Source organism: Podarcis muralis, chromosome 11, assembly GCF_964188315.1.
Source record: "Podarcis muralis chromosome 11, rPodMur119.hap1.1, whole genome shotgun sequence".
Lineage (NCBI taxonomy): Eukaryota > Metazoa > Chordata > Lepidosauria > Squamata > Lacertidae > Podarcis > Podarcis muralis.
Genome location: NC_135665.1, coordinates 51,493,786 through 51,519,346, shown reverse-complemented (window position 1 = coordinate 51,519,346; position 25,561 = coordinate 51,493,786). Strand labels below are relative to the sequence as shown.

General features: G+C 45.9%; 1 protein-coding gene across 1 annotated transcript; it reads left to right on the top strand.

Annotated features, from left to right (window-relative positions):
- Positions 1 to 15,054: 15,054 nt before the first annotated feature.
- GRP (gastrin releasing peptide) lies at positions 15,055 to 24,394 on the top strand. The gene is made up of 3 exons (XM_028749365.2): positions 15,055 to 15,454; positions 19,825 to 20,075; positions 23,873 to 24,394. The coding sequence occupies exons 1-3, from the start codon at positions 15,277 to 15,279 to the stop codon at positions 23,924 to 23,926; spliced, it is 483 nt and encodes a 160-aa protein (XP_028605198.1). The 5' UTR covers positions 15,055 to 15,276; the 3' UTR covers positions 23,927 to 24,394.
- Positions 24,395 to 25,561: the final 1,167 nt, after the last annotated feature.

The window sequence follows — 25,561 nt, the reverse complement described above, 5'->3', positions numbered from 1 at the left end:
TAGCAGTTTGAAAGCACGTCAAAGTGCAAGTAGATAAATAGGTACCACTCCGGTGGGAAGGTAAACGGCGTTTCCGTGCGCTGCTCTGGTTCGCCAGAAGTGGTTTAGTCATGCTGGCCACATGACCTGGAAGCTGTACACCGGCTCCTTCGGCCAATAAAGCGAGATGAGCGCCGCAACCCCAGAGTCGGCCACAACTGGACCTAATGGTCAGGGGTCCCTTTACCCCTTTACCCTTTACCCTTAACATAATTATATAAACTTCTGCCATGCCAGCTCTTACTTGCCTGAAAATGTCCAAATGTGGAGAACTGAATTTAAGATAGGAAAACTGAGAAATTGAGAGAAACCAAAACTGACACGTTCACCCAGTCCTAGTTGAAACACAGAGAGCACCCACTATCTTTTCTTCCCAACAGGTACTATGGCTGGATCCACATTCCGTAGATTACTAAGCCTAGAACAGTGTCTTGTGAGCTGCCCTGGAACCTGTGCTGTGTGGGTTGTAAACGACAAAATCCGCTTTGTATGCTATCGTCCACACATTTTCACTCGGCCCCCAAGAGAAACAAAATTATTTTTTGACATTGCCTAATTCAGGGATGGCGAACCTTCCAACTCCCAACTCCCATCAGCCCCAGAGAGCATAGCTTATGGGTCAGTGATGAGGGGAGTCAGAATCCAACCGTGGCCCGAGGCCCACAGGTTCCTCACCTCAGGTGTAAAACGGATCCCAACCAGACCGTAAGTCAAAGAAATCCATGTCACAATCGGTCAACTGGTGCTGAGGAAACCACCACTGTAAACAATAGTCTTCCAAATAAAACAATAAAAAATCTCCTCAGATTTTTTTTCCTTCTATCGATCCAGCTTTTTTGTTCTCCTCAACATTATGACTCAGAGCACGTTTTCCACATCCTCACTTTCTTGACACCAGATGTCGTCATCACCATCGCTGCCACTACCGCCATAGTTTGTGCTCCAAAGTCTTATGAGGTTCACAAATCATGTCTAAAACTTCATCTGGGAACCCAGCTGTCAAATGGTGAAGCCCATTTCTTTGACGTTTCTGCTTGCATTGAGTGACCTCTACTGACTTGCCTAGCCGCTCTCTCTAGGTCATTAGGCTTTGTATTAGCAGAAAGGGTGAGTGATGGAGGAAGAACACAGTGGATGGTATGCCTTTATTTTCTGGTCTCTTAGTTTAGGAAGACTGAAATCGTAGCAGGTCTCTCCACCGCCGCCACAACCCCTCACCGGAATGCTGCAACATTTAAGCTGAATAAAACATTTCCTTTATGAGCCGGGATGTGTGATCCAAGCCAGGAGTTGTCTCCGACTAAGTTCTACTCAGAGTAAGCCCACTGAAATGAATGGACCTAAGTTAGCCATGTTCAATAATTTCCAGTGAGTAGAACTAGCAATGGATACAGTTCCTGGATCCTAATGGGAGTTTGGAAACATTACCCTGTGGTCCTGCTGTGGTCCCAATTGATCCAGGGCCTCTGTGCCTGCTATTTGCAACAGAAGGAAAGTTTCAATTTGCAACGATGGAAGGTTCAGGGCCTCTGATCTGGACCAGAATTGCACCAGGGGGAAATGGGTTGAAGCCTCAACCCCTCCCCACAAGTCCCAATCCAGATCGGGGACTCCAAACATGCTATTTGCTTTTTAAAAACCCATTCACACGATTGCTAGCTGCGTCCATGCTGCCATGTCTAATTTGGCCCTTGCATTCAGGTATCATTGGAACGGAACAAGAACCAGTCTAGTGCCCAAGTCGTTCTTCAAAGGAACAGCTGCAGAGATCATTCCCCTTCTGGGCATCATCTCGACACCCAACTCTTGCCCTCTGACGCAGTTATGGGTAAAATTGTAGCATGGAGCATATTGATCCCAACTCTCATCCATTGGAGTTTTTCTCAAATTGCTTTGCCACCTCCGTAGGGTTATCTTTTTAATTGAAAACCACTTGTACCATTTACTCCTTTCTACATTTGTGCTTTCTGCTATTGCAGGAGTAGGTCGGCAGTGCATCATCACCAATCCACAACCCTAGAAGAGACCCTTCAAACAGGTTTTTCATCCTGAAGAGTAACACAATGGAACGTTTCTGACATTTCTTGACATACATCCATTACCACTGTGTCCTTTTAGTCCCTGCCATGCTTTTATTAAATTGGTGGATAAGGACCCTGGAAGATCTCTTGGTGTGCGTCAGTTTTAGTAACCAGATAACTGGTTGCAGATAAACACGACCAGCGAGCATTGCTCTTTTCCTTACAAACTTGTTTCCTCCACTTTGCCACTGTGTATATGTGTTTTCCTAAGAGGGCAAATAGCAGCTGCAATGGGGAAGGGTAACAGGGAAACGGTACTGTGAGGGGAAGGTTAGCTGCCTTGCTCCTATGCCCTTGCCCTACTAATCTGGAGAGAGGGAGAAAGAGCGAGAGAGCTTCTGGCCATTTTACTATTGGAGATGTAAGCGATAATGTATTCTACTCTACTGCTCTTGAAGAGCAAGCATAAACTCTATTGAGCTCCCAGTAGTTCTGTTTCCAGGCTGTTTGGCAATGATTTGCTGCCTGCTTAGGCCCCGCCCAAGACAAAATCTCTAATTATGGGCTTGACCAGATCTTCTTCTACAAGGCCACACACTTCTCGTGATCGCTAACAGCAGAAAAGTGTTTTATTTTCTGAGTTTCAAGTCATAATAAGACAAATAGAAGGGATGAAGGGTGCAGGTACTCTCCTTGATGGAAAACCACTCTTCAAAACAAGCGCTGATTAGGGAATAGTGTTGGCTTCCATCAACTCTTAATTTTCCTGAAGGCTTTTGCAAAACACATTTTTCTCTGCCCCTTTTATTTCATTTTATTCCTGTTTCCCAAATTCAAACTCACCAGTGACCCTTTCATTTTCTAGAAGTGTATAACCCCTGAGTTTATTCTCCTTCTTGCTCTGTTGCTTTCAACCAATTTGCTCATTCTGCTCTTCTCAGTATTCACTATAATACGTAGTGCATATATACCAGTGGTGATCTCCTGTCTCCTAGTGCTTTTGCTCATGGAGCCAAAATGGCACCACGCTCACTGGAATTATCACCTGTCGGTCGCCTTGAATTGCAGAGAGACTTTTGCAGGGGACACCTGCCCACACAGAAGACCAGCAGGGAAGAGGACTGGAATGGAGGAACTCTAACCAGCCTTGAACAGCAGCACTCCATGCTGCAACATTTTGTTGCAGGCATACCCTGGAAACAAATTCCAGCTTTTAAATCCATCATTCAATCTGACCCCTATGGGGAACGGCTGTCACTCAGCGGCAGAGCATCTGCTTTGCATGCAGAAGGTCCCAAGTTAAATCCCTGGCATTTCCAGGTAGGACTGGGAGAGATACTTTGGGATATTTTCTGGAGAACAAAAGGCTAAGGAGTGAACCCTACACAAATCCAGAGTGGAGTCTCAGACAGGTTTGGATGGCGCCTTGTGTGCCTACTGTCATGGAATTCTACTCCATATTGATCCAGAGCAGATTCCAATGTATAGTTTGTTGTTGTTTAGTCGTTTAGTCGTGTCCGAATCTTCGTGACCCCATGGACCAGAGCACACCAGGCACTCCTGTCTTCCACTGCCTCCCGCAGTTTGGTCTGACTCATGTTGGTAGCTTTGAGAACACTGTCCAACCATCTCGTCCTCTGTCGTCCCCTTCTCCTTGTGCCCTCCATCTTTCCCAACATCAGGGTCTTTTCCAGGGAGGCTTCTCTTCTCATGAGGTGGCTAAAGTATTGGAGCCTCAGCTTCAGGATCTGTCCTTCCAGGGAGCACTCAGGGCTGATTTCCTTAAGAATGGATAGGTTTGATCTTCTTGCAGTTCATGGGACTCTCAAGAGTCTCCTCCAGCACCATAATTCAAAAGCATCAATTCTTCGGCGATCAGCAGTCCAGCTCTCACTTCCAACATATAGTTAGCAGAGTAAAAACTTAAACACATTACGGGATTCCCCCCCCCCCAAAAAAAATAGACCAGAGGCAATTAATATTTCTTCCAGCAGAGCTTTACTGCTTCTGAAGGCAAATGAGCATCATGGTCACAAATCCAATACGTTCAAGATTGGCACTGTCCATAAGAAATCCAGTTGCAGTACGCTTAACTTAAACTTACAATAACTTATAATACGTAAGTCTAAACCCTATATACAGAACACCACACCAGAAGGAAAGGAGATAGAAAGTGAAAGTGAAACCCAGGCTCCTTCTGGCTCTACTTTTATAGTCAGCATGACCTTGACAGAAGAGATAACAGAACCAAGTTTAAGCCAGCTGCACTCAGCTTCTCGGAAGGAATAACCCAAACAACATGGACCTCTTCTGCTTGTTTCTTTCACACAGAGAAGCTTACAGATCTCTCTTGAATTAATTAGAATAGGAAAGATCTCTACACATCAGATCAATTCTTTCTGCACCATGAAATGCAAACTGACACACCTTCTGACAACTCCTGCCGCTATGCTGGTGCCAAATGTATTCCTCTGCTTTCCTTTGGACTATAACAACAAGGCCAAGAGAGGACACTGCCCAGACTTGCGTCCTGGGGAGGCCTCTTCGTTGCTGCTAAAGCCGTGGTTTGACTTCACCCACAGAGGCGCACTCCATTGTCTCTCGAGACAGATGCCAGCAATTGTTTCAGAAACTGTGGATCTGGTGCGCTCCCCTTGAAACATGAAATGAACTGAATTCCTTAACTATCAGCACTTCATCCTAGTCATCATTCGCCTGCCCTTGTCTCAGGTGTCATGTAATCATTAACCACAACCTTTATCTCTTTTTTGCACTTCTCAGATCATATTATAATATATTTGGGAGAACGCTTCAAAATCAAACCAGTTCTGCTCTGTCTGGTCCTTCACCACACCACATCTTTGAGATGTTCAGGGAAGTTTTTAATGGTTGACGTTTTATTGTGTTTTTAATAATTTGTTGGGAGCTGCCGAGGGTGGCTGGGCCAATCCAGTCAGATGGGCGACATATAAATAATAAAACGACGATGACAATGATATCAGAGAGCACATTACAGCAACGAAATAACAATGGGTCATATTGTTTTAATTACTAAGTGCAGCGCTGGTAAATGGATCACCAATACATAATGGTCATTACAGCTCCTTTCCTTGATAATCAGTTTTAGTTTTTGTAGTGGGCAATGGCAAACAAAATCCAATACATCTCTCACAAAGCAAAGTTCCCTTAGGCTGTTTCTTTCCAAAAAGATTGGTTGCTCTCTGTTTCCTTCAGAAGTGCCCCTTGCCCTCAGACAAATATTTTTGAAACTGAAGGCAAGATTGATTGAAGCTGGTTCAGGTACACAGTTCTACACGCACGCACGCACCCACCAAAAAATCATCCTCACTGTTTCTGACATTCAGACTGGGACAACTGTTGCTTATGTAACAAAACTGCAATAGCCATTGATAAGGAAGAGGTTTCCTTGTGGGGAACAAGGTTTTCAGAACTATTTTTAAAAAGTTGGCACTTTAAAAAAACCAAACCTATAGGGAGCCCCCGAAACACTCCAATCACAGCTAAACATGTCCAATGACCAGAATGCTCACTGGCAGCTGAGAGGGTAAAAAGAAAACAGGAGGAGGGGGAATCGACCACAGTGACTGAATTCATGATTTGGGGTACTCCATGCTACAACATTTTTTCGCAGGTTCCAATGGCCTATAGTCACGTTTCCACTTATGGATGGAGTTAAGGGGTGATATGATAGCCATGTTCAAATATATAAAAGGATGTCATATAGAGGAGGGAGAAAGGTTGTTTTCTGCTGCTCCAGAGAAGCGGACACGGAGCAATGGATCCAAACTACAAGAAAGAAGATTCCACCTAAACATTAGGAAGAACTTCCTGACAGTAAGAGCTGTTCGACAGTGGAATTTGCTGCCAGGGAGTGTGGTAGAGTCTCCTTCTTTGGAGGTCTTTAAGCAGAGGCTTGACAACCATATGTCAGGAGTGCTCTGATGGTGTTTCCTGCTTGGCAGGGGGTTGGACTCGATGGCCCTTGTGGTCTATTCCAACTCTATGATTCTATGAGTCTGGAAAATTGAACATCTAAGAAGCAAAACAAAACACTTCACCTGATCTTTCAAAATGTGATTACCGTTCACTCCTGCATTTTCAAAATACAGTGGTACCTTGGTTCTCAAACACCTTGGAACTCAAACAACTTGGAACCCAAACACTGCAAACCTGGAAGTGTTCTGGTTTGCAAACTTTTTTTGGAAGCCAAACGTGCTCTGTTTTGAGTGTTATGCTTCCGATTTGAGTGCCACACTTCCGTTTTGAGTGTTACACTGAGGTCTGTCTGTTTTTGCTATTTATTCTGTGGTTTTGTTTTTGTGACTATGTGGAACCCATTTCAGCTACTGATTGGCTGCTTGTATGACTGAAGTACATTGTTTATTGCTTTCATTTTATGGATCAATGGTTTCATTAGATAGTAAAATTCATGTTAAATCGCTGTTTTAGGGGTTGTTTTTAAAAGTCTGGAACCAATTAATCCATTTTGCGTTACTTTCTATGGGAAAGAATGCCTTGGTTTTGGAACGCTTCGGTTTTGGAATGGACTTAAATAAAGGATTAAGCTTGAGAACCAAGGCACCACTGTACCCACCAACACTCTTCCAGAGATGAAACACATGTGCTTTTCCTTTTTGTAAGAAAGCATTTGCCCAGAAACTTTTTGGGCTTTTAAAAGGACTGCTTTATATACCGTATTTTTCGCCCTATAGGACGCACTTTTTCTCCTCCAAAAATGAAGGGGAAATCTGTGTGTGTCCTATGGGGCGAATGCAGGCTTTCGCTGAAGCTTGGAGAGTGAGAGGGGTCGGTGCGCACCGACCCCTCTCGCTCTCCAGGCTTCAGGAAGCTATCAGCAAGCCTGGGGAGCCCGCAGGAGTTTCCACAGGGCTCCCTAGGCTGCGGATAGCAGTCTGCCGCCCGGTGTGCGGGGCTCCCTGAAGCAGAGCGCCCCGTGTGCCGGGCAGACATCTGCAGCATGGGGAGCCCTGCAGGAGTTCCCGCAGGACTCCCTCTGCTGTGGATAGCAGCCTGCCCCCCGGTGCACAGGGCGCCCTGAAGCAGAGCGCCCCGCGTGCCGGGCAGACATCGGCCAGCCCCACAAGCTCGGGGGACAGCGGGGAGGCGCAGCACCGCCATCCCGCTGTTCCCCGACCTGGTTTGGTTTCCCCTACTTGGTTTTTGGGGGGAAATAAAGGAAATCCCCCCCCCTTTATTTCCCCCCCAAAAAACTAGGTGCGTCCTATGGGACGAAAAATACGGTAATCTTTATCTGTAGGAAAATGTAAAAGCTTCCCACATTGAGCTTCTTGAGCATGCCTGACTTCTGAGTAAACGCCTGCTTTGTTTTTGGCAGAGAGTTAGGCAAGAGAGGCTGCCACAGGTGTCATCTGTCTTAAGATGCTTGCCAAACTTAAGTTGCTTGCCAAACTTGCAGCAAATCTCTACCAAGTACATCTTAAGAGATACCATCTGGCACTTAACCTTGCATAAGGCAGACCCTTAACAGAAAACATCAGGTCCACTATTAATATTCCATTCATTCCCCGAGGCCTTAATTAGGTTCAGAACTTCCAATATGGCTTCTGTGCACTCATACATCCCAGCGGAACAGCAAAAAAGACTCTCTTTCCAAACTCTCAGCAAAGTTCTGTGATTTGCAATAGAGTTGTGCTAGGGAAGAAAATACGATAGCCTTGTTTTCATTTATTTATTTCTATCTTATTGGTTCTTTTGAATTGATGCTTTTGAATTATGGTGCTGGAGGAGACTCTTGAGAGTCCCATGGACTGCAAGAAGATCAAACCTCTCCATTCTTAAGGAAATCAGCCCTGAGTGCTCACTGGAAGGACAGATCATGAAGCTGAGGCTCCAATACTTTGGCCACCTCATGAGAAGAGAAGACTCCCTGGAAAAGACCCTGATGTTGGGAAAGATGGAGGGCACAAGGAGAAGGGGATGACAGAGGATGAGATGGTTGGACAGTGTTCTCGAAGCTACAAACATGAGTCTGTCCAAACTGCGGGAGGCAGTGGAAGACGTGCTCTGGTCCATGGGGTCACGGAGAGTCGGACACGACTAAACGACTAAACAACAACAACAATCTTATTGGTGGGGGCATGGACAAATAAAGTGAAAGAAATGAAAACAAACAAACGGAATGAAACTTGAAACTGTAATACAGTATATAGGTACATAAGTAATGCTATTATTCCAGCGAGTATACAATTATTAACAACTCGCTGTGATTTTTATAAATGCATTCCAAGCATCAGTGTATTGATCCATACACAACCTGCATCTAAAAGCAATCCATTTGTTGCAAGAGTTGTCATATCTTTCATCTGTTGATCAAACGGGGCCATAATATTAGAACCAGTATCAGTCTTTTTGGCAGATGTAATGGCGTGAAGAGTCCATTTACGTTGGCCATCAAGCCCCATCCACTATGGGCTCTCAAATTTCAGCAGCGCCCTGTGTGCTTCTGTTTCAGTGTATCTGAAGAAGTGTGCATACACACGAAAGCTCATACCAAGAACTAACTTAGTTGGTCTTTAAGGTGCTACTGGAAGGAATTTTTTTGTTTAAATTATAGCAATTATTTCTAAATTTGCATCTAGTCATATAAATGAGCACATGCAGATTTTATGCAAATTTATGCTCTCCTTTCTCTTTTAGTGATGCCTAAATGCGTGTCAGGGGCTGGACTGAGGAGAAATTGTGGGAACCCACCCCCCCTTCTTGCACCTTCCCAAGAAGAGGAGGATAGCATAGATTTAGAACAGTGGTTTGCAGAAGGTCATAGTTCAGAGGCTGCAGAAGGGAGAAGCTGGAAAATATTGGGAGAGCAGCAGGAAAAAGAAGCACCAGGAGAGAGACAGCTAACAGACTGCCCCCACCCCACATAAAACAAGGTGTGTCTTGAGAGTAATAGAACAGAAAACTCAGAGGCAGAAAGCACAGATCAGCTGGCGTAGGGATGACGTAGAATAGGTGGGACTGAGGGGGTTGGACTTTACTTGGAGCAACGCCATTATCTAAGAGAGACAACATTCCTTCATATCTCTCTGTGTATATTGAATAAACTACGTGGTAAGAACTCTTCTTGTTTTTCTTCTTGACATCTCACTGGGAGAGGGATAGGATTCCCTGAAGCCTTGACAATGGGCTCGTTCCAGATTGAGTACCAGAAGCCTTCTTTACTTTTTTTTAAAATTCATTTTTCTTTTTCATTCATTACATCCATCTCAAATCCTTAACATTTACTATATATTCTTCCCTCCCTCCCTTCCAAGACTTTCCCCAACTTCCGCTTCTGGTTTGTCTCTATTTTCACCCACTTTGCTATCTCTCAACAGAAAAAGTTAGTAATAACATAACATCAAACCTAAAAACATAAAAATAGAAGTAAATAGACCATCCTATTTCACTATCTTCTAAACATTTTCTGATGCTAATAATGTGGATGTTTATTTAAATCCTGCCATCAAGTCTATTGACTTCCTTTGTTTTCGCAAATATAATATGAATGTTCCCCAATCTTTTTCAGAAGACTTCTTTCTTTAGCTTTACAGGGAAATTCTTGACAACAGCTTTCTAGATTTTCTAACTATTCTTCAATCCAGAGGTGCTCAGAGCACCCCTATAAAACCTCAGAGTGCCCCAAGTTTGCCCTTGGTCATGTGATGTTAAGAGTGGTTACCTTTTTCTCCTTTGAAAAGTACGTAAGAGTTGGAAGAGGAAGTTGAGGGAATACTCTTTCCTCCTTCCTCTTTCAATTCTTTGTGCTTTTTGATGCTCACATTAATTCTGCTGGATCCGACTTTTAGCCAAATGCCTTGGAGAAGTAAAGTGTATGTTCTGGGTACACAAGACCACCGCCATGTGCATAAGATGTTATCCTTACATACTGGTTCTGTGTCATGGCGACCCCAATATTTTCAAACTCTGACTGCAAATCAACATGGTGAAAGAAAGCAGTTTCAGTTTCATATTCATCTGATTTTAATAAACCCCTCATAGAGAAGACACTATTATGTGGCAGAAAGGAAGGAAATAAGAGCACAAATAGCAACAATTTGATTATAGAAATTAATATCCATAAATGTCTTCCTGATGCAGGAAGCTTGGTTGTGTCGCATTCTGCCTAAAGCTAAGCAGGAAAAGGTTTGAAAATTAGAGCTAACCGTCAGTTAGTTGTACACAGATGTGACTGCAATTTATTCACAAGAAGGAGAAGTTGTCTCAAAGGAAAACAGCCGAGTCATTTAAAGTGAATTAGTGTGTTTGTTGCACCTGGATTCCCTTCTAGATGCTTAGTAACGCAGAATAAATTACTATGATGGAAAATACAGAATTATGGTGGTGTATCTATACAAACTGATTTTGCAGTGTATAATTAAAGCATAGAAAAGAAGCTGCATGCATGCATTTATATTCAGGTTATACTCTTGATTTCCAAACTACAAAATACAGGGAGACACTGTATGTTCAGCATGCTTCTGCCCTGGTTTCAGCTCGGAGGCTCGTGTGCACAGAAGAAACAAACCTCTGTACGCAAGCAGATGTTGCGAGCACAGTTCCTCTCCCAGTCTTGTTTTTGGGAGCATTACAAAATTGGCGATAGTGCCGGACAGCTGTTCAGAATGAGGCTCTGGGGAACAGGAGTTAGTCTTGCCTACTCAACCGCTAATCAGTATGACAGGCATTTATTTCATCAGGATCCATTTACACAGCCCCATTGGGAAGAAAGCCTTTGAGTACAGTACTGCCTATGTCATGGGTAGGCAAACTAAGGCCCAGGGGCCAGATTCGGCCCAATCGCCTTCTAAATCTGGCCTGAGGACGGTCCGGGAATCAGCATGTTTTTACATGAGTAGAATGTGTCCTTTTATTTAAAATGGATCTCTGGGTTATTTGTGGGGCACAGGAATTTGTTCATTTCTCCCACCAAAATATAGTCTGAGGGACAGTGGACCGGCCCCCTGCTGAAAAAGTTTGCTGACTCCTGGCCTATGTGCTCCTGTTCACAAGATCTTTGTTAATGTTGCCATTTTAGAAGCCTTCCTGGAGCTGCCGCAACCTTTGATGTGGTTAAGGGATTCCATGCAACGCTTCTTCTTCTTGACCAATCAGCTTAGAGGTACCCAAGCAAAATGTTGGTTATAGACCTAAGTGAAGGAGGGTCCTCCCCACCCTGCCCAACAATTGCAGTATTTGTTGATTTCAGTCATCTGATCATCCATCCATCCATCCATCTATTTATTTACTGAAGAGCATTTGTAAACAGCTTAATTTTATTATAATTTCCTAAGTGGTGTACACCCCCACCCCAACCCCACACACCATCATTTTAAAAATACAGCCTAAAACCAATAAAGCAGTGATATAAAAGCATATTATCACAGAATCTTAGAGTTGGGTCATCAGGTCCAACCCTCTGCAATGGAGGAATCTCAGCTAAAGCATCCCTGACAGATGGCCACCAACCTCTGCTTACAAACCTCCATGGAAGGAGAGTCCACAATGTCCTGAAGGAGTCCGTTCCACTGCCGAACAGCTCTTACTGCCAGAAAGTTTTTTCTGAATGTTTAGTCGGAATCTCCTTTTTTGTATCTTGACGCCATCGGTTCTCCAGAGCAGGAGAAAACAAGCATGTTCCCTCTACCAGGTCGAAACAAAATAAAAAAAATCCTTCCAGTAGCACCTTAGAGACCAACAAAGTTGGTCGACTACGGCAGACCAACACCTACCTCTTCCAGGTGACAGCCCTTAAGATACCTGAAGATATCAAACATATAAAATAGGGTCTGATTCAGGTTAAGGAAAGCCTATTCATTTCCCCAACACCACTTGCTTTCTGAAAAAAATAAAATTAATAGAGTGATCGTTGGTTGGGGAAAGCACATGTGAATTGCCCCATCAATGGTGTTCTTGTATTTGTGTTCTTGTATTTGTGTTCTTGTAAAAGCATAACAAAACATCAAACATTAAAAACTTCCCTGTACTGTGCCTTCCGATGTCTTCTAAAAGTTGCATAGTTATTTATCCCCTTGACATCTGATGGGAGGGCATTCCACGGGCCAAGGGCACCGACAGAGCAGTGTCTCAACTTTGCAGAACTACAAAGAACTGCAGCCGTGACGCAGAGAAGAATCTGGTGCAGATTTAATAAGGGAAGCAACGTGCTGGCGAAGATACCGCCAGGATCCCCTGGAGCAAAGTTGCCTGTGTTTCTATGCAGAAGAAATGTGTTGGTGAGAGGCGGAGGGGAGCACAAAATGAAAGATGGGTTTGGAAAACTGGATAACATCAACAGACAGGGGCATATGGTGGGTGTCCGCAGAGGTGTTCCCCAGTATCTCTCAAAGGCTCCAGGCGTAATGAATGCACGCAGGATACAATAACAGAGTGCACGAGGCTTCATCAATCAGAGGCGAGAGTGTTCACGTGTGAATATCCCTGGAGTTATCAGCTCCTATAATTCTCCAAATAAAGAGCCCCTTCCCCCTACTTTGATAAGGGAACAGCAGTTGGAGGCCTTATCAAGTCTCACCAACCAGAGGGGAAAACAAAGATCCCCACTTCATTTATGGACGAGGTGGGTCCTGAAATGGGGAGGGGGAGATGGAGTTTGCTTTAGAGGAGGCAAAGCATGTTTCATTCCCATTGAGAGCTTTTGTTTGTTTGTTTGTTTCGTGAATAGGGGAGATATGAATGAATGGCACAGGGCAGAGCAGTGAGAGGGAGGGCTTGCGCATTAATCAGAAAATATCAGGAGCTTGCAACAGGGTGCGTTTGATGTGCAAAAGGAAGAAGGAGAAGAGGCTGCCGTGAAATCTGGCTTCCCCTCAGAACTGGTGCCAGGCCTGTAATAAATTATAAAAACATCACCACCGAGAAGACACAATCTTGGAGAAATTAAGCGCAAAAATTAAGCATGAAATTAACCAAGAGAGGAACTGTTGGAATGGGCAAGAACTTGAGGCTAGATGAAACAAAATTGCACCCTGGTCACCCTAGACTTGTGCCCTGTAGCCTGGCTCTACTGCTGCATGGCCATATAAAATGGACTTGGGTGACCTTGGGCCAGTCACACTTCTCTGAAGTCTCTCAGCCTCACTCACCTCACAGAGTTTGTTGTGGGGGAGGAAGGGAAAGGAGATTGTTAGCCGCTTTGAGACTCCTTAGGGTAGTGATAAAGCGGGATATCAAATCCAAACTCTTCTCCCCAGTTTCTCAGGCAGCATTTCCTCATTCTGGCCCCGAAATCTCCACTTGGGGTTGCATCTGGGACATTATGTAGCATGCAAGGAAAGCGCTGTGTTGAGCTACGGGCATCTTCCCTACCATTCAGCAGAGGGGACAATATTGAGCAGCTGGCGGTGGGCTTGGTAAATGGGAAAACCTACATACTGTACATGCTTTCCCAGCAGGAAAGGCAAGTGTGATCTGCAACAAACTGTTGCAGTGGAAACTCCCTCCAAATAGGAAAACGCCGGTTCAGTGAACTGCTCCCTCCAAACAGGACATCCCAATCCCTCCCTCCCACCCCCGCCACAATACTCAGCCCTCATTGGACTGTTGTTTTTTTGGGAGGTGGGGGTGCCTCCGTAATATCTATATTTTAAATTGCTGTCAACTAGCTACCGGGCTAAGTTCGAAGTGCTGGTTTTACTGCATAAAGCCCTATACAGCTTGGGACCAGGATGCCTGAAAGATCTTCTCCCCCCCCCACACCGCCCTTAAATACCCAATCCACCACTGCAGTCTGCAGGTGAGGGCTTCCTGGAGATGCCACCTTATCAGGATGCCCATCTCACGCTACACAGAAATCAGGCTTCTAGCACCTGCCCTTTTCAATTCCCTCCCGTTAAATATTAATTGGGCTGTCGGGGGAGGAAGCTGCCTCTGCAGCTCTCTTGCACCCCGGAGCCAGGCCCCGAAGGCAGTGGCGTAGCGTGGGGGGTGCAGGGGGGGGCCGGCCGCACCGGGCGCAACATCTGGGGTTAGGGCAAATCCACAGGTTAGGGGGCGCAAATCCACAGGTTAGGGGGCGCAAATCCACGGGTTAGGGGGCGCAAATTACTTGCCTTGCCCCGGGTGCTGACAACCCACGCTACGCCACTGCCCGAATGCCCCACTGAGCCCCGGCGTCCCTTCCTGCAGCTCCAACCTCAATGAGGGAGCCTTTCGTGGGTTGCACCCCTCAAAACAATGTGCCCAGGGCCACGGCACCCCACACCCCACGCTATGCCACTGGTCTCCTCCCAGCACTTCTTGCTAAAATGAGAGTGGACAGAAGCCTTTACCTCCAGTGGGCGATTTCCCCTCAGAAGTCAGAGAAATGCACTTGGCACATGTTCAGAGGAACACTTCCCTTTTATTAGGACTTATCAGGACTGAAATCTAGTCTGGGGCTAAGCCTTGATGTACCTCAGCTGGAATTATCATTATCATCATCATTATTTCTATAGCAGGGGTCTCCTCCCTCCTCAGGCTCTTTCTGACAGGACAGTGCCCCCCCCCGGCTTTCTAGAGGTAAGAGCTTGCTTGTGTGAGTGGGGCACGACACTCTGCACTGTCTCAGAGACAACCTCTTCTTTAGGAGGACTTCACAAGGCTGAGCCTTGGGAGCTGACCCCACCCCTCCTGGCATTATTCAGAATTGCTATCCCGCCCCTCGCCTGCCATGGGGCTCTCATATTTCTGACGGGCGCTATTTTCCAACAGGTAGAAGTTCTCCTGGTGCCGTTTTATCCATCCTTGAAGCTGAACGGTGGGGGGAAGCTTTACCTGTAAGACTGGTGGTGTCAGCCTGCCGTGCAGCTGCTGAAGCCACAGACGGGGCGGGGGAGAGTGGGGTGGGGGAACCTTCCCCCAGAGGGTAGCACTGAAGCAGTAATGGCTGGACGGGTGGGCGTCAGAGGAAGGAGGAGCGCTCGGCTGCGCTTTCGCCGTCGAGCCAGCCAGCCAGCCAGTCAGGCGGGCGGAGAGGCGCTGCTCCAGCAGCGCCCTCGAGGGGAGGCGTTAAGGGCTTGACCTTTCCTGCCACCTCGCCCAGCCTGCATATAAAGGCAGGTCCCGGCCGAGGAGGCAGAAGCAGCGCCGCGCTCAGTCTCCGCCGCGACTCGCCGCTGCCCTTGATCAAGCAGAGCGCAGAGCCGCCCCGTCGAGGCCAAGCCCGGAACGCACCATGGCGCGCCCCGAGTTCCAGCTGCTGCCGAAGCCCCGCGGGCTCTTCTCGCTCCTGGGTCTCTTCGCCTTCGCGCTGCTGCTGGAGGGACGTGGCGTCCGCGCCGCGCCCTTGCAAGGCAGCGAGGGGGCGTCCCCGATGGCCAAGGTCTACCCCCGGGGCAGCCACTGGGCAGTGGGTGAGTACGCACGAATTGCTGGGCGCCCACGGTCGCCAAATGTGTGTGTGTGTGGTGCGCGCGCTTTCTCTCCCCACCCCGACGCCGCGGTTGGCGCTTGACAGACGAGCATCAGTCCCGAGGGAAAGTGAAAAGAGAGCGAGGTCTTTGCCGCGAGGAGCTTACAATCGCCGTTTCTGCAGGGGGAGCGAGTAGCATTCAGGGAGTGAGGGTTGAGCGGAGGGAAGGGGAGTGAGTTTTAGAGGGACGGAGGGAGGGATCTCGTACTTTCCCCCAACTTTGAAAAGCTGGCTTGGAGAGCATCCATCCGTCCGTTATCATTTTCCTCCCAGCCAAACTCGGTACCCACCCTGGCGACGCAATGCCTCCCGTTTCCAGAGAGCATCCCCTCTAGCTTGCCTCGCTCCCGCGCCGCATCACGTTATCCCCTCCATCCTGTCCGTGTCAATCTATTCCGTGTGCAGGCAGATGCGTTTCTGCTGATTTTTATTTTCATGTTTTGGAAAAGAAATTGCGACTTCGCACAGCAGGTCATTAAATATTATTATTTGGGGGGGGGGGACTTTGCTACCCTGTAGTCATAACCGCCACTAGGTTCGACGGAGAAGAATTCCATCCCTTGGGTCTTTTCAGTCCTGACAAGTAGGTCAGCAAAACATTGCAGTGTGGAGTGCACCTGTTCAATGTCCCAGCCAATCAGCTTGTCATGCCTTTTGCCAGGATACTCCATTCCTCCCTCTCCTTCATTTCCTGTTCCTCCACTGCATTCTGTGCCAAATGGGCATCTTTGGTCCTCAGTCGGCTGCTATTAGACACCCCTCACTTGGGTTTCCCCCCCCCTCAAGCTTTTTTTTGACTGGGAGGGAGGTACTTGGGGTGTCCCCAAGCTTGCTAAAACGTGCTGATGAACCGTGGATGGTGTTGCCATTTGAGCTACATGGGGTTTTACACTCAAGAGAACTGAGTTTTCTATTAAGATATAGGAGAACTAAATGAAATCTCCACTGACAGAGAAAGTATAGCTCTGAATACCAGGTGCTGAGGACAAACCAATCAGGGAGCACTGTTGCCCTCCATTCATGTATCTGGCCAGCCAGCCGCTGTTGGAAACAGGATGCAGGACTAGATAGATCCCTGGTCTAAACTATCAGGGTTTTTCTTAGGCTGTCATTGCACTGGCATCTGCTAGAGCTACTTTAGTTTAGAGCCTCACTCACCTCACAGAGTGTTTGTTGTGGGGGAGGAAGGGAAAGGAGATTGTGAGCCGCTTTGAGACTCCTTCGGGTAGTGATAAAGCGGGATATCAAATCCAAACTCCTCCTCTTCTTCTTCCTCCACACATCTGTACTGTGCACAAGTATCTGTCGCCTCTTTGCTTTTCTCCTTGAGATGGTTCATTCATGCTTTTACATATTTCTTCCATGCAGACAGTTCCAGCCTTCCATAACTGAGTGCATGGATTTACAGAAGAGGTGTGTTTTTGTGTGTGTGTGTGTGTGTGTGTGTGTGTGAGTGAGAGAGAGAGAGAGAGAGAGAGAACCAGGAAATCACAGGATTGGTTCACATCTGTGAATCTGTGGCTTTTCTCTGTTTGAGAGTAATTCCTCTCACGCCCATGACTGCATGACAAAATATCTAAGAGTGCTGAACAGTCCATGAAGACTGCCTGCAGGTATCTCTGCAGTTGTGGTGGCCCTGCTTGCCACCTGGTATAATTTGATGTGGTGTCTGTCATGACGCCCCTGTCATGCAACTTCAAGCATAGGATCCGGCAAAGAGAGACTACCTATAAGTATAGTTGGCTGCAACCCCCTTAACATGGTGGTATTAACCTCCCGACGCCACCAGCACCTATTGCAGTTGCAGGAGATGATACTGACTGCCTGGAGACAGGTGACAGTTTATTCCGGAGAGTAGAAATGATATGATGGGAACACGGCTTATCCCAACAGAACTTTACATAGGTAGTTGCAAGTAACATTGATTTAACTAGAACAAGCTCCAAGAGAGGCTTTGCTTTTGAGCAGACGAGTTGCTGGAGAAATGGAAGCGCTTCACCCTTTCCCCACCAGCCATCAAAATCGCCCTCCCCCACGCTGCTTTTCTCCTCCTACTCTCTAGATATATGTGTCTTTTTCAGGGACATTGTGGTGGGGGAAAGCAGCTTGGGGGAGGTCATCACGGGGCTCATCCACACTTTCGCTTGTCCTGTGTTTGATCATTTTGTGTACTGATTAGTTGCTCAGGGTCCGAGAACTTTTCTTGTTCTGCAGCTGTGCCTTCTGAAAATTTGACCTTACCCACTGAACTGAAGCAAAATCTGCCTCTTGGTTTTCTATGCATCGGATAAGATACAAATCAGCAGGTAAGATTGGATTTTGACACGGCACAGCCGAGGAACAATGAGGATAGCCCTTGCACCTGGGAAAAATTAATCAGTGCACAATATGATGAAAATACGCGGCAACCGAAAGTGTAGATGAGCCCAAAGGTGGCAAGGTGGCTGGCAGGAATGGGGTTAAAGTCAGGAAAAGGTCTTTCATGTCTATTTTAGCCCATAATTTTTGCATGTTTCTGTAGGGCTTCAAAAGCCTGCAAGCAAAGCCTGTTTGATCAGCAGGATAAAAGAAACGAGTGACTGTGGTCAATGATTCTTCTATCATACCACCTTGAAAATCCACGCTCACCTGGTCTGCACACTCTTTTGTGCATCTGTGTGTGTCTATCCAAAAGTCAGGAGCACTCACACGGCCGAAAGATACAGAGTGTGAATTATACCTTTAATGGGGGTTTCTATTTGGAAGGATGTATCACACACACACACACACACACACACACACACACACACACTTTTCTGTTTCTCCTCCCCACCCCCATCAGCCCAGTGAAAAAGTCCCCAGTGAGTTTGCTTGCAAGGCATCTAGGTTCCTAGCGTTAATTTGTCAGCAGTTGAGTTCCTTTTTATTGGAACACCTTTGATGCCTAAGTGTGCTAGAATGTTGCTGAGAGGGTGAAAGAGAAGAGGCTACCATATTTCAGTCAAGGCAGAAGATTCCTGTTTAGCCCCAGCATGAAACCCTCAATCTCCAAGACAGGAGTCACCTAACCAGAAACCTGTGGACACATTTGAACTTTTGAGCAAGTGACATGGGCACAATCTTCTGTGGTGTCTTCTCTCCCCCTTCCTGAGAGAGAGAGAAAGTGTGCGTGTCCACCCACCCGCCCACTTTTCCTTTCCAAGGGATCTGGATAAAATAATTCACCTGAGCCTTGGGAAGCACATAGAGGTGAAAGAGGAAGTGGGATAGAGTGTCACGCTTCCAACTTCCTCCTTCGGCTCTACGTACTTTTCACAGAGCGGAAGGTAACCTCTCTTGCCATTTCATGACCAAGGGGGCAGTGACATGGGAGTGAGGTTAAGAGGCTTTGTGGGCACCATGACGAAGATCCCAAGGGTGTCATTGTGCCCATGGGTGCCACCTTGCCAACTCCTGCCCTGGGATTTCAGGATAGCTGCGTGCTTCATTTAGCTCTTTCAGGCACAGACTTTAACATGAATTAGTTATCTCTAGCATCCTTTAACCACCATGTCCTATTAACTGTGGACATTCCGCATATTTCCTGTGCTTGGCTATGGCAGTTCTAATCTACTTAGAGATCTTGATTACAAAACCAGTAACTCTCCTGGATTAATTATGTGATGTGATCTTGTGCACATGCTATGCTTTGGGTGGATGGCAACAAACACTGAACCGAGAAACAAATTAAGCTACAAATAATGTCTTCCTAGACTGGATTACCTGTTCCCAGAAGCACCCTATAAAATTTCACAATGGCTGCCATCACCACTCTGCTATCTTGGTACTCTTATGAGGGTACCAACTTTGATGCGCTTCTGCCTGATCCAGGCATTCCTTGCCGGACGATAGAATCACAGCATAAAGCAGATAGCTCAGTCCGTAGAGCATGAGACTCTTAATCGCAGGGTCGTGGGTGTAAAGTTGTGGGTGAACATATCAGACGACACAGTGATTCTTCAAACAGCTCTTGTTTATTCACAGGCCAGAACAGAACTGAACTGAAGGGTTCAGCCAGCCTGCTTATATAGAGCTCCACTAGAACGCAACAGTAACCATTTTCTGTAACTATCCAATCACTGAACGTCACTTTCAATCCCTTATTTGCATATGTGGACCTGAGTGAAAACTATCTACAGTATCCCCCTGCTGGCCCAGGGTGAGAACTTCAGTACATAACAGTGGGTTCGAGCTCCACATTGGGCAAAAAGATTTCTGCATTGCAGGGGTTGGACAATCTACAGTTCTATGACTTTTGGCACCACTTTCATGGCATTTTGGTTCCTCTTGCAGGGCACTTCATGGGCAAAAAGAGCAGTGGAGATTTCCCTAACTTATATGAAGAACGAAATGAGTCGCCTTTCTCTTTGCTACCCGATAATGCCAAGCAACTGGGAGACTATCTGCACTGGGAGGAAACATTCAAGCAGTTCCTCCGGCTTCTCGAGGGGAACGAAAACCAAAGTGCTCAGGTTCTTAGGGAAGAATCTCCGTTTCCTGTCAAGAGCGCTTGGGAGGCAGAGGACAACAGCAGCCTCAAAGACGTAAGTGTAAACGCTTGCCTTCATCTCTGTGTTGACAAAAGTCACTTCAATAATGGAGTCCAGAGAGGAAAGAAATCCTGATAACACTTTACTGAGCAAACTGAACAAAGTGTATAATTTGAGGGGGAACGAGCAGAGGGATTTTGTCTCTCTTAGTTCAGGCCTTGTAAGCAGCAGGGAAACATTCAGCCAAACACACAGAGGGAAATTTCCCTGAGAACTGCACAGCCAATTGGAGCGTTTGCTGCCTCAGTAAATGTCAAGCCGCTCTGTCTGGTTGCTAAGCAACACTTCCACCATCCCCCTATTGGTTAGCTGACTTACTGATAACAGAGTTAACCTTTGAGTTGCAAATTGAATGATCCTTGCTGCAGCACTTCTGACGCTTTCATTGACAATTTGAACATGGGAAGCTTCCTGTCACAGTTCATTTCATTTTTGTTTGTTTCCTTCAAACAAACATGCCAAACATGGTTCAACAGAGGTGAAAATACATCTGAGAAAGTCAGCAAGTTGAGCCTCAAAATAGGAACATGTGGGGAGGTAAAAAAGGTAAAGGGACCCCTGACCATTAGGTCCAGTTGTGACCGACTCTGGGGTTGTGGCGCTCATCTCGCTTTATTGGCCGAGGGAGCCGGCGTACAGCTTCTGGGTCATGTGGCCAGCATGACTGAGCCGCTTCTGGCAAACCAGAGCAGTGCATGGAAACACCGTTTACCTTCCCGCCGGAGTGGTACCTATTTATCTACTTGCACTTTGACGTGCTTTCGAACTGCTAGGTTGGCAGGAGCAGGGACCGAGCAACGGGAGCTCACCCCGTCGCGGGGATTCGAACCGCCGACCTTCTGATCGGCAAGTCCTAGGCTCTGTGGTTTAACAGTTAACTCTGTGGAGGTAACTTATGCTAAATCAGACCGTTGGTTCATCCAGCTCAGCACTGTCTCTGCTGGACCAGCATTGGGTCTCTAAGATTTCAAGCAGGGATTTACCAACCCAGAGGTGCTGTGGACTGAACCTGGGAGCTTGTGCATGCGAAACAGATGCTCCACCACTGAGCTACAAAAGCTCCCCAATAAAAAAATCAACAGCTTTTCAAGCATTACCTAGAATCCTAAATGGGGCTGTGAGGACCTCCCAGGCAACTATAATTGCACAAGCTGAATTTGATGGTATGTAATTGAATCCCACCCTGAAAATAGTGACAATCTGGAAGTGCCCTAGAAATAGCAAAAGACTGGATCTTGGAACTCTTGCCTGTGGAGCATATTCCTAACTTCCCAATTTACACAAAGCCATTTTTTAGCTGGTTGAAACATAAATAACTTACTGTCATGAGGTACTGGGAAGCTTGCTACACCAAGGGGGAAACAGCTCTCCCTTTCCGATGATTTTGATTTAATTTTCTAGAAAAACTGATTGATTTGTGCTTGGGGCGGCCGTAAATGAACTACAGCCCCAAGTAATGACTTTATTCTGACATGGTTCGGCCAGCGCCTTCATTATACACCTTAAGGGTGCCAGGCAAAAACGTTCCTCTTTAACCAGGCCTTTGGCTGATTGACATCCAATGCCCTTTTAAATATGTTGTGGAAGTGGGGTGTGTGTGTTATTGTTGTTATTATAGTGAAGCAGCTGTGTCAGGCAGCAGATGAGAGATGTGGGGCAGCAGTAGCAGCCCCTGGCTGTTCCTCCCGAGTCGCTTAGCTATCCCCATCTGTTGAATGATTAATTACTGTATTTTTTGCTCTAAAAGATGCAGCAGACCACAAGACGCACCTAGTTTTTGGAGGAGGAAAGCAAGAAAAAAATAATTCTGAATCTCAGAAGCCAGAACAGCAAGAGGGATCACTGCACAGTGAAAGCAGCAATCTCTCTTGCTGTTCTGGCTTCTGGGATAGTTGTGCAGCCTGTATTCGCTCCATAAGATGCACACACATTTCCCCTTATTTTTTAGGAGGGAAAAAGTGAGTCTTATAGAGCAAAATATACAGTATATTGATATGCTGCTTTCATTCAACCAAATCGCAAAGTGGCTTACAAACAATAAATACAGTTGGACCTCGGGTTTCGAACGTAATCCGTTCCAGAAGACCGTTCGAGTTCCGAAATGTTCAAAAACTGAAAACTCAATACGGAAAACTCAATACGGAAGCCACATGGCATGTTCGACTTCTGAGGCGTTTTCGAAAACCGAAGCATTTACTTCCAGGTTTACAGCATTCAAAAACCGAAATGTTCGTCAACGGAGACGTTTGAAAACTGAGGTACCACTGTAACAATAACATAATAGAACACCACAAATGCAAGATAAACTAGACAGAGTAGTTAACAAACCATCAGTCAAAACAATTACAATTCACCAGTAAAACAATTACAGTCACAACTTGGAGAAGATAAGCTAAACAGCGCAACAAAAGTCATATTATAGGATTACTCAAAGTACTACAGTGGTCGTAATCTATAAAACAATGTTAACAACCTTGACAAAATAGCACCCGAAAAATAAGATAAGCACTGATATATTCGTTGACTCGTCCCAGCCCCGTGACTCATAATCTTCCACTCTGTTCAGTTCATTAAAAGACTCCATACACACTGACCAAGCTTGACCTCTGAGGAGGTCACTTCGGTGCTGCTATCGCGGTGGTTCGACTTCACCCACAGGGGGCCTTAAATTGTCTCTTGAGACAGGTGGATGCCAACCACAGTGATATCTGCTGCCACATGGTCACTCTTGGTCCTCCTACTCTGTCCTGCTGCCTCGGGTCTGGTGGAGAATGCTCTCCTGTCACACCAGCGCTGATGTTAGTGGAGGCTGGTCTATATAGGGCAAATGGGCCAATACACTGCCTGTCTGCCTTCAACCAACTCCTGTCCAACGCCAGCCTTCCTTAGAAGCAGTGCCGGATTTACGTATAAGCTAAACAAGCTATAGCTTAGGGCCCCACTCTCTTGGGGGGCCCCCAAAAAATTTAAAGGGTAAAACCCTGCATGTTAATTTTGTTATTGCCAAATGCCAATGTGTTTGTATTATTAAGTTTGTTAGGAATAAAAAAATCATTTTAAGTTAGAGCTTAATAATTATTTCACTATTAATATACTTCTTCTTAATTGTATTTTACTATTAATATACTTCTTCTTCATTGTATTTCAGTTCAACAATTACTTTGATAAAATACCTATTTTGTTTAGGGAAGCTTTTAATGTTTGAGCCATTACTGTATTTTAATATTTGGTTGGAAGCTGCCCAGAGTGGCTGGGGAAGCCCAGCCAGATGGGTGGGGTATAAATATATTATTATTGTTGTTGTTGTTGTTGTTGTTGTTGTTGTTGTTGTTGTTGTTGTTGTTGTTGTTATTTTGTTATGTGCAAGTGGCTATAGATACCTATTAGGTCCATAAATTACCATATAGCATATATTCAACACAACAAACAGTGACAATTTGTTGTTGACAAAGGAGAGCTGGACATATAAAGGGCCCCGTTACCTTCAGTAGCTTGGGGCCTCATCAGACCTAAATCCGGCCCTGCTTACAAGTAGTCAGTGGGTGGCTCTGGCGATACTTGTTCTTGGTTTTCTGCCTTCCCCACCCCTACCAGTCCTAGTCTGCCCCACTGAAATGTGAGGAGCCACCCAGTCGGCTCCTGTTTGTGGAAGCCCTTCACCTCCAGCAGTGAAACATCTTGGGCAGGAGCTGGTTGAGGGATGTATGACCTCTGCACCCATCACTGCAGCGGCTTTTGTCAAGATTGCCCTCTCACTGTTATTCTTCTTCCTCTCTCTGTGTCTTCATTAGATGATGGATTATCTGCTGCAAGCGATGGATAGAAAAGAGGCCTCTCCCAGTTGAAGCAACTGTCTCCCAGCACCGAAGGCATAGAATAATATCTTTGCGAAAGAGACTATTGGTTTCACAAGCATTTTATTGTATATGATAACTGATTTAAAAATAATAATATTATCTTTTGTGTTAAGCAAGATTTATTTCCTCTCCCTTTGGCGTAAAAATAACCTGCTCACTTGTATTCCTAATCATGACGACACTCTTTGGCGGTGTTTATTTCCATCTGAGTAGCCTTTTCCCTCTTTCGAACGGCTTTGTTTGTACGACAGCTTTTGCCACCCTTGGTGCCCTCCAGAACACCTGGAGGGCGTCAGGTTGGCAAAAGCTGTTCTGCATAATTGTTGATGAAGGGTCTTCCAATTCTCTGACGGTAATTTGCCATTTCCTCTCCCTCCAATCGCATCGTCTTTTGTGTTAACAATCATTCAATGTTTTTCAACATTCACAATAAACAAATATGTTTAAAAAAGGAAAGATTCCGAGGTTAGTGCTTTCATCTGTCTGAAACGCAGGTGATGCTGCAGTCTTGCTGAAGTGAAGCAGGTCGGTAGAATCATAGAATCATAGAATCATAGAGTTGGAAGAGACCACAAGGGCCATCGAGTCCAACCCCCTGCCAAGCAGGAAACACCATCAGAGCACTCCTGACATATGGTTGTCAAGATTTGACATATGGAATTTGCTGCCAGGGAGTGTGGTGGAGTCTCCTTCTTTGGAGGTCTTTAAGCAGAGGCTTGACAACCATATGTCAGGAGTGCTCTGATGGTGTTTCCTGCTTGGCAGGGGGTTGGACTCGATGGCCCTTGTGGTCTCTTCCAACTCTATGATTCTATGATTCTATGATTCTATGATTCTCTGCTTAAAGACCTCCAAAGAAGGAGACTCCACCACACTCCTTGGCAGCAAATTCCACTGTCGAACAGCTCTTACTGTCAGGAAGTTCTTCCTAATGTTTAGGTGGAATCTTCTTTCTTGTAGTTTGGATCCATTGCCCCGTGTCCGCTTCTCTGGAGCAGCAGAAAACAACCTTTCTTCCTCCTCTATATGACATCCTTTTATATATTTGAACATGGCTATCATATCACCCCTTAACCTCCTCTTCTCCAGGCTAAACATGCCCAGCTCCCTTAGCCGTTCCTCATAAGGCATCGTTTCCAGGCCTTTGACCATTTTGGTTGCCCTCCTCTGGACACGTTCCAGTTTGTCAGTGTCCTTCTTGAACTGTGGTGCCCAGAACTGGACACAGTACTCCAGGTGAGGTCTGACCAGAGCAGAATACAGTGGTACGGGCTTGAATTTCTGGGGGCCATTTTTGTAAGCTGCCTGGAGCTCCATGATAGAGGAAAGGTGGCGTACAAAAACAAAGGAACCATATGTATGATAATAAATGCACACCTATGTGTGTGTGTGTTTTGATGCATTTATCTTTAAAAGGCATAAACTGCCCTGTGAAATGGTACATAGAAGTCTGAAACGAAATTTTAAAGGGACAAATAGATTATAAAACAAATGACGACTAGATTTATAAAACGGCGGATAGGTTTTTAAAACAATGAAGTTAAAAAGCATATCTCTCTCTGGAGGGCATTTTCAATTTCACATACAGTGGTACCTCGGGTTACATACGCTTCAGGTTACAGA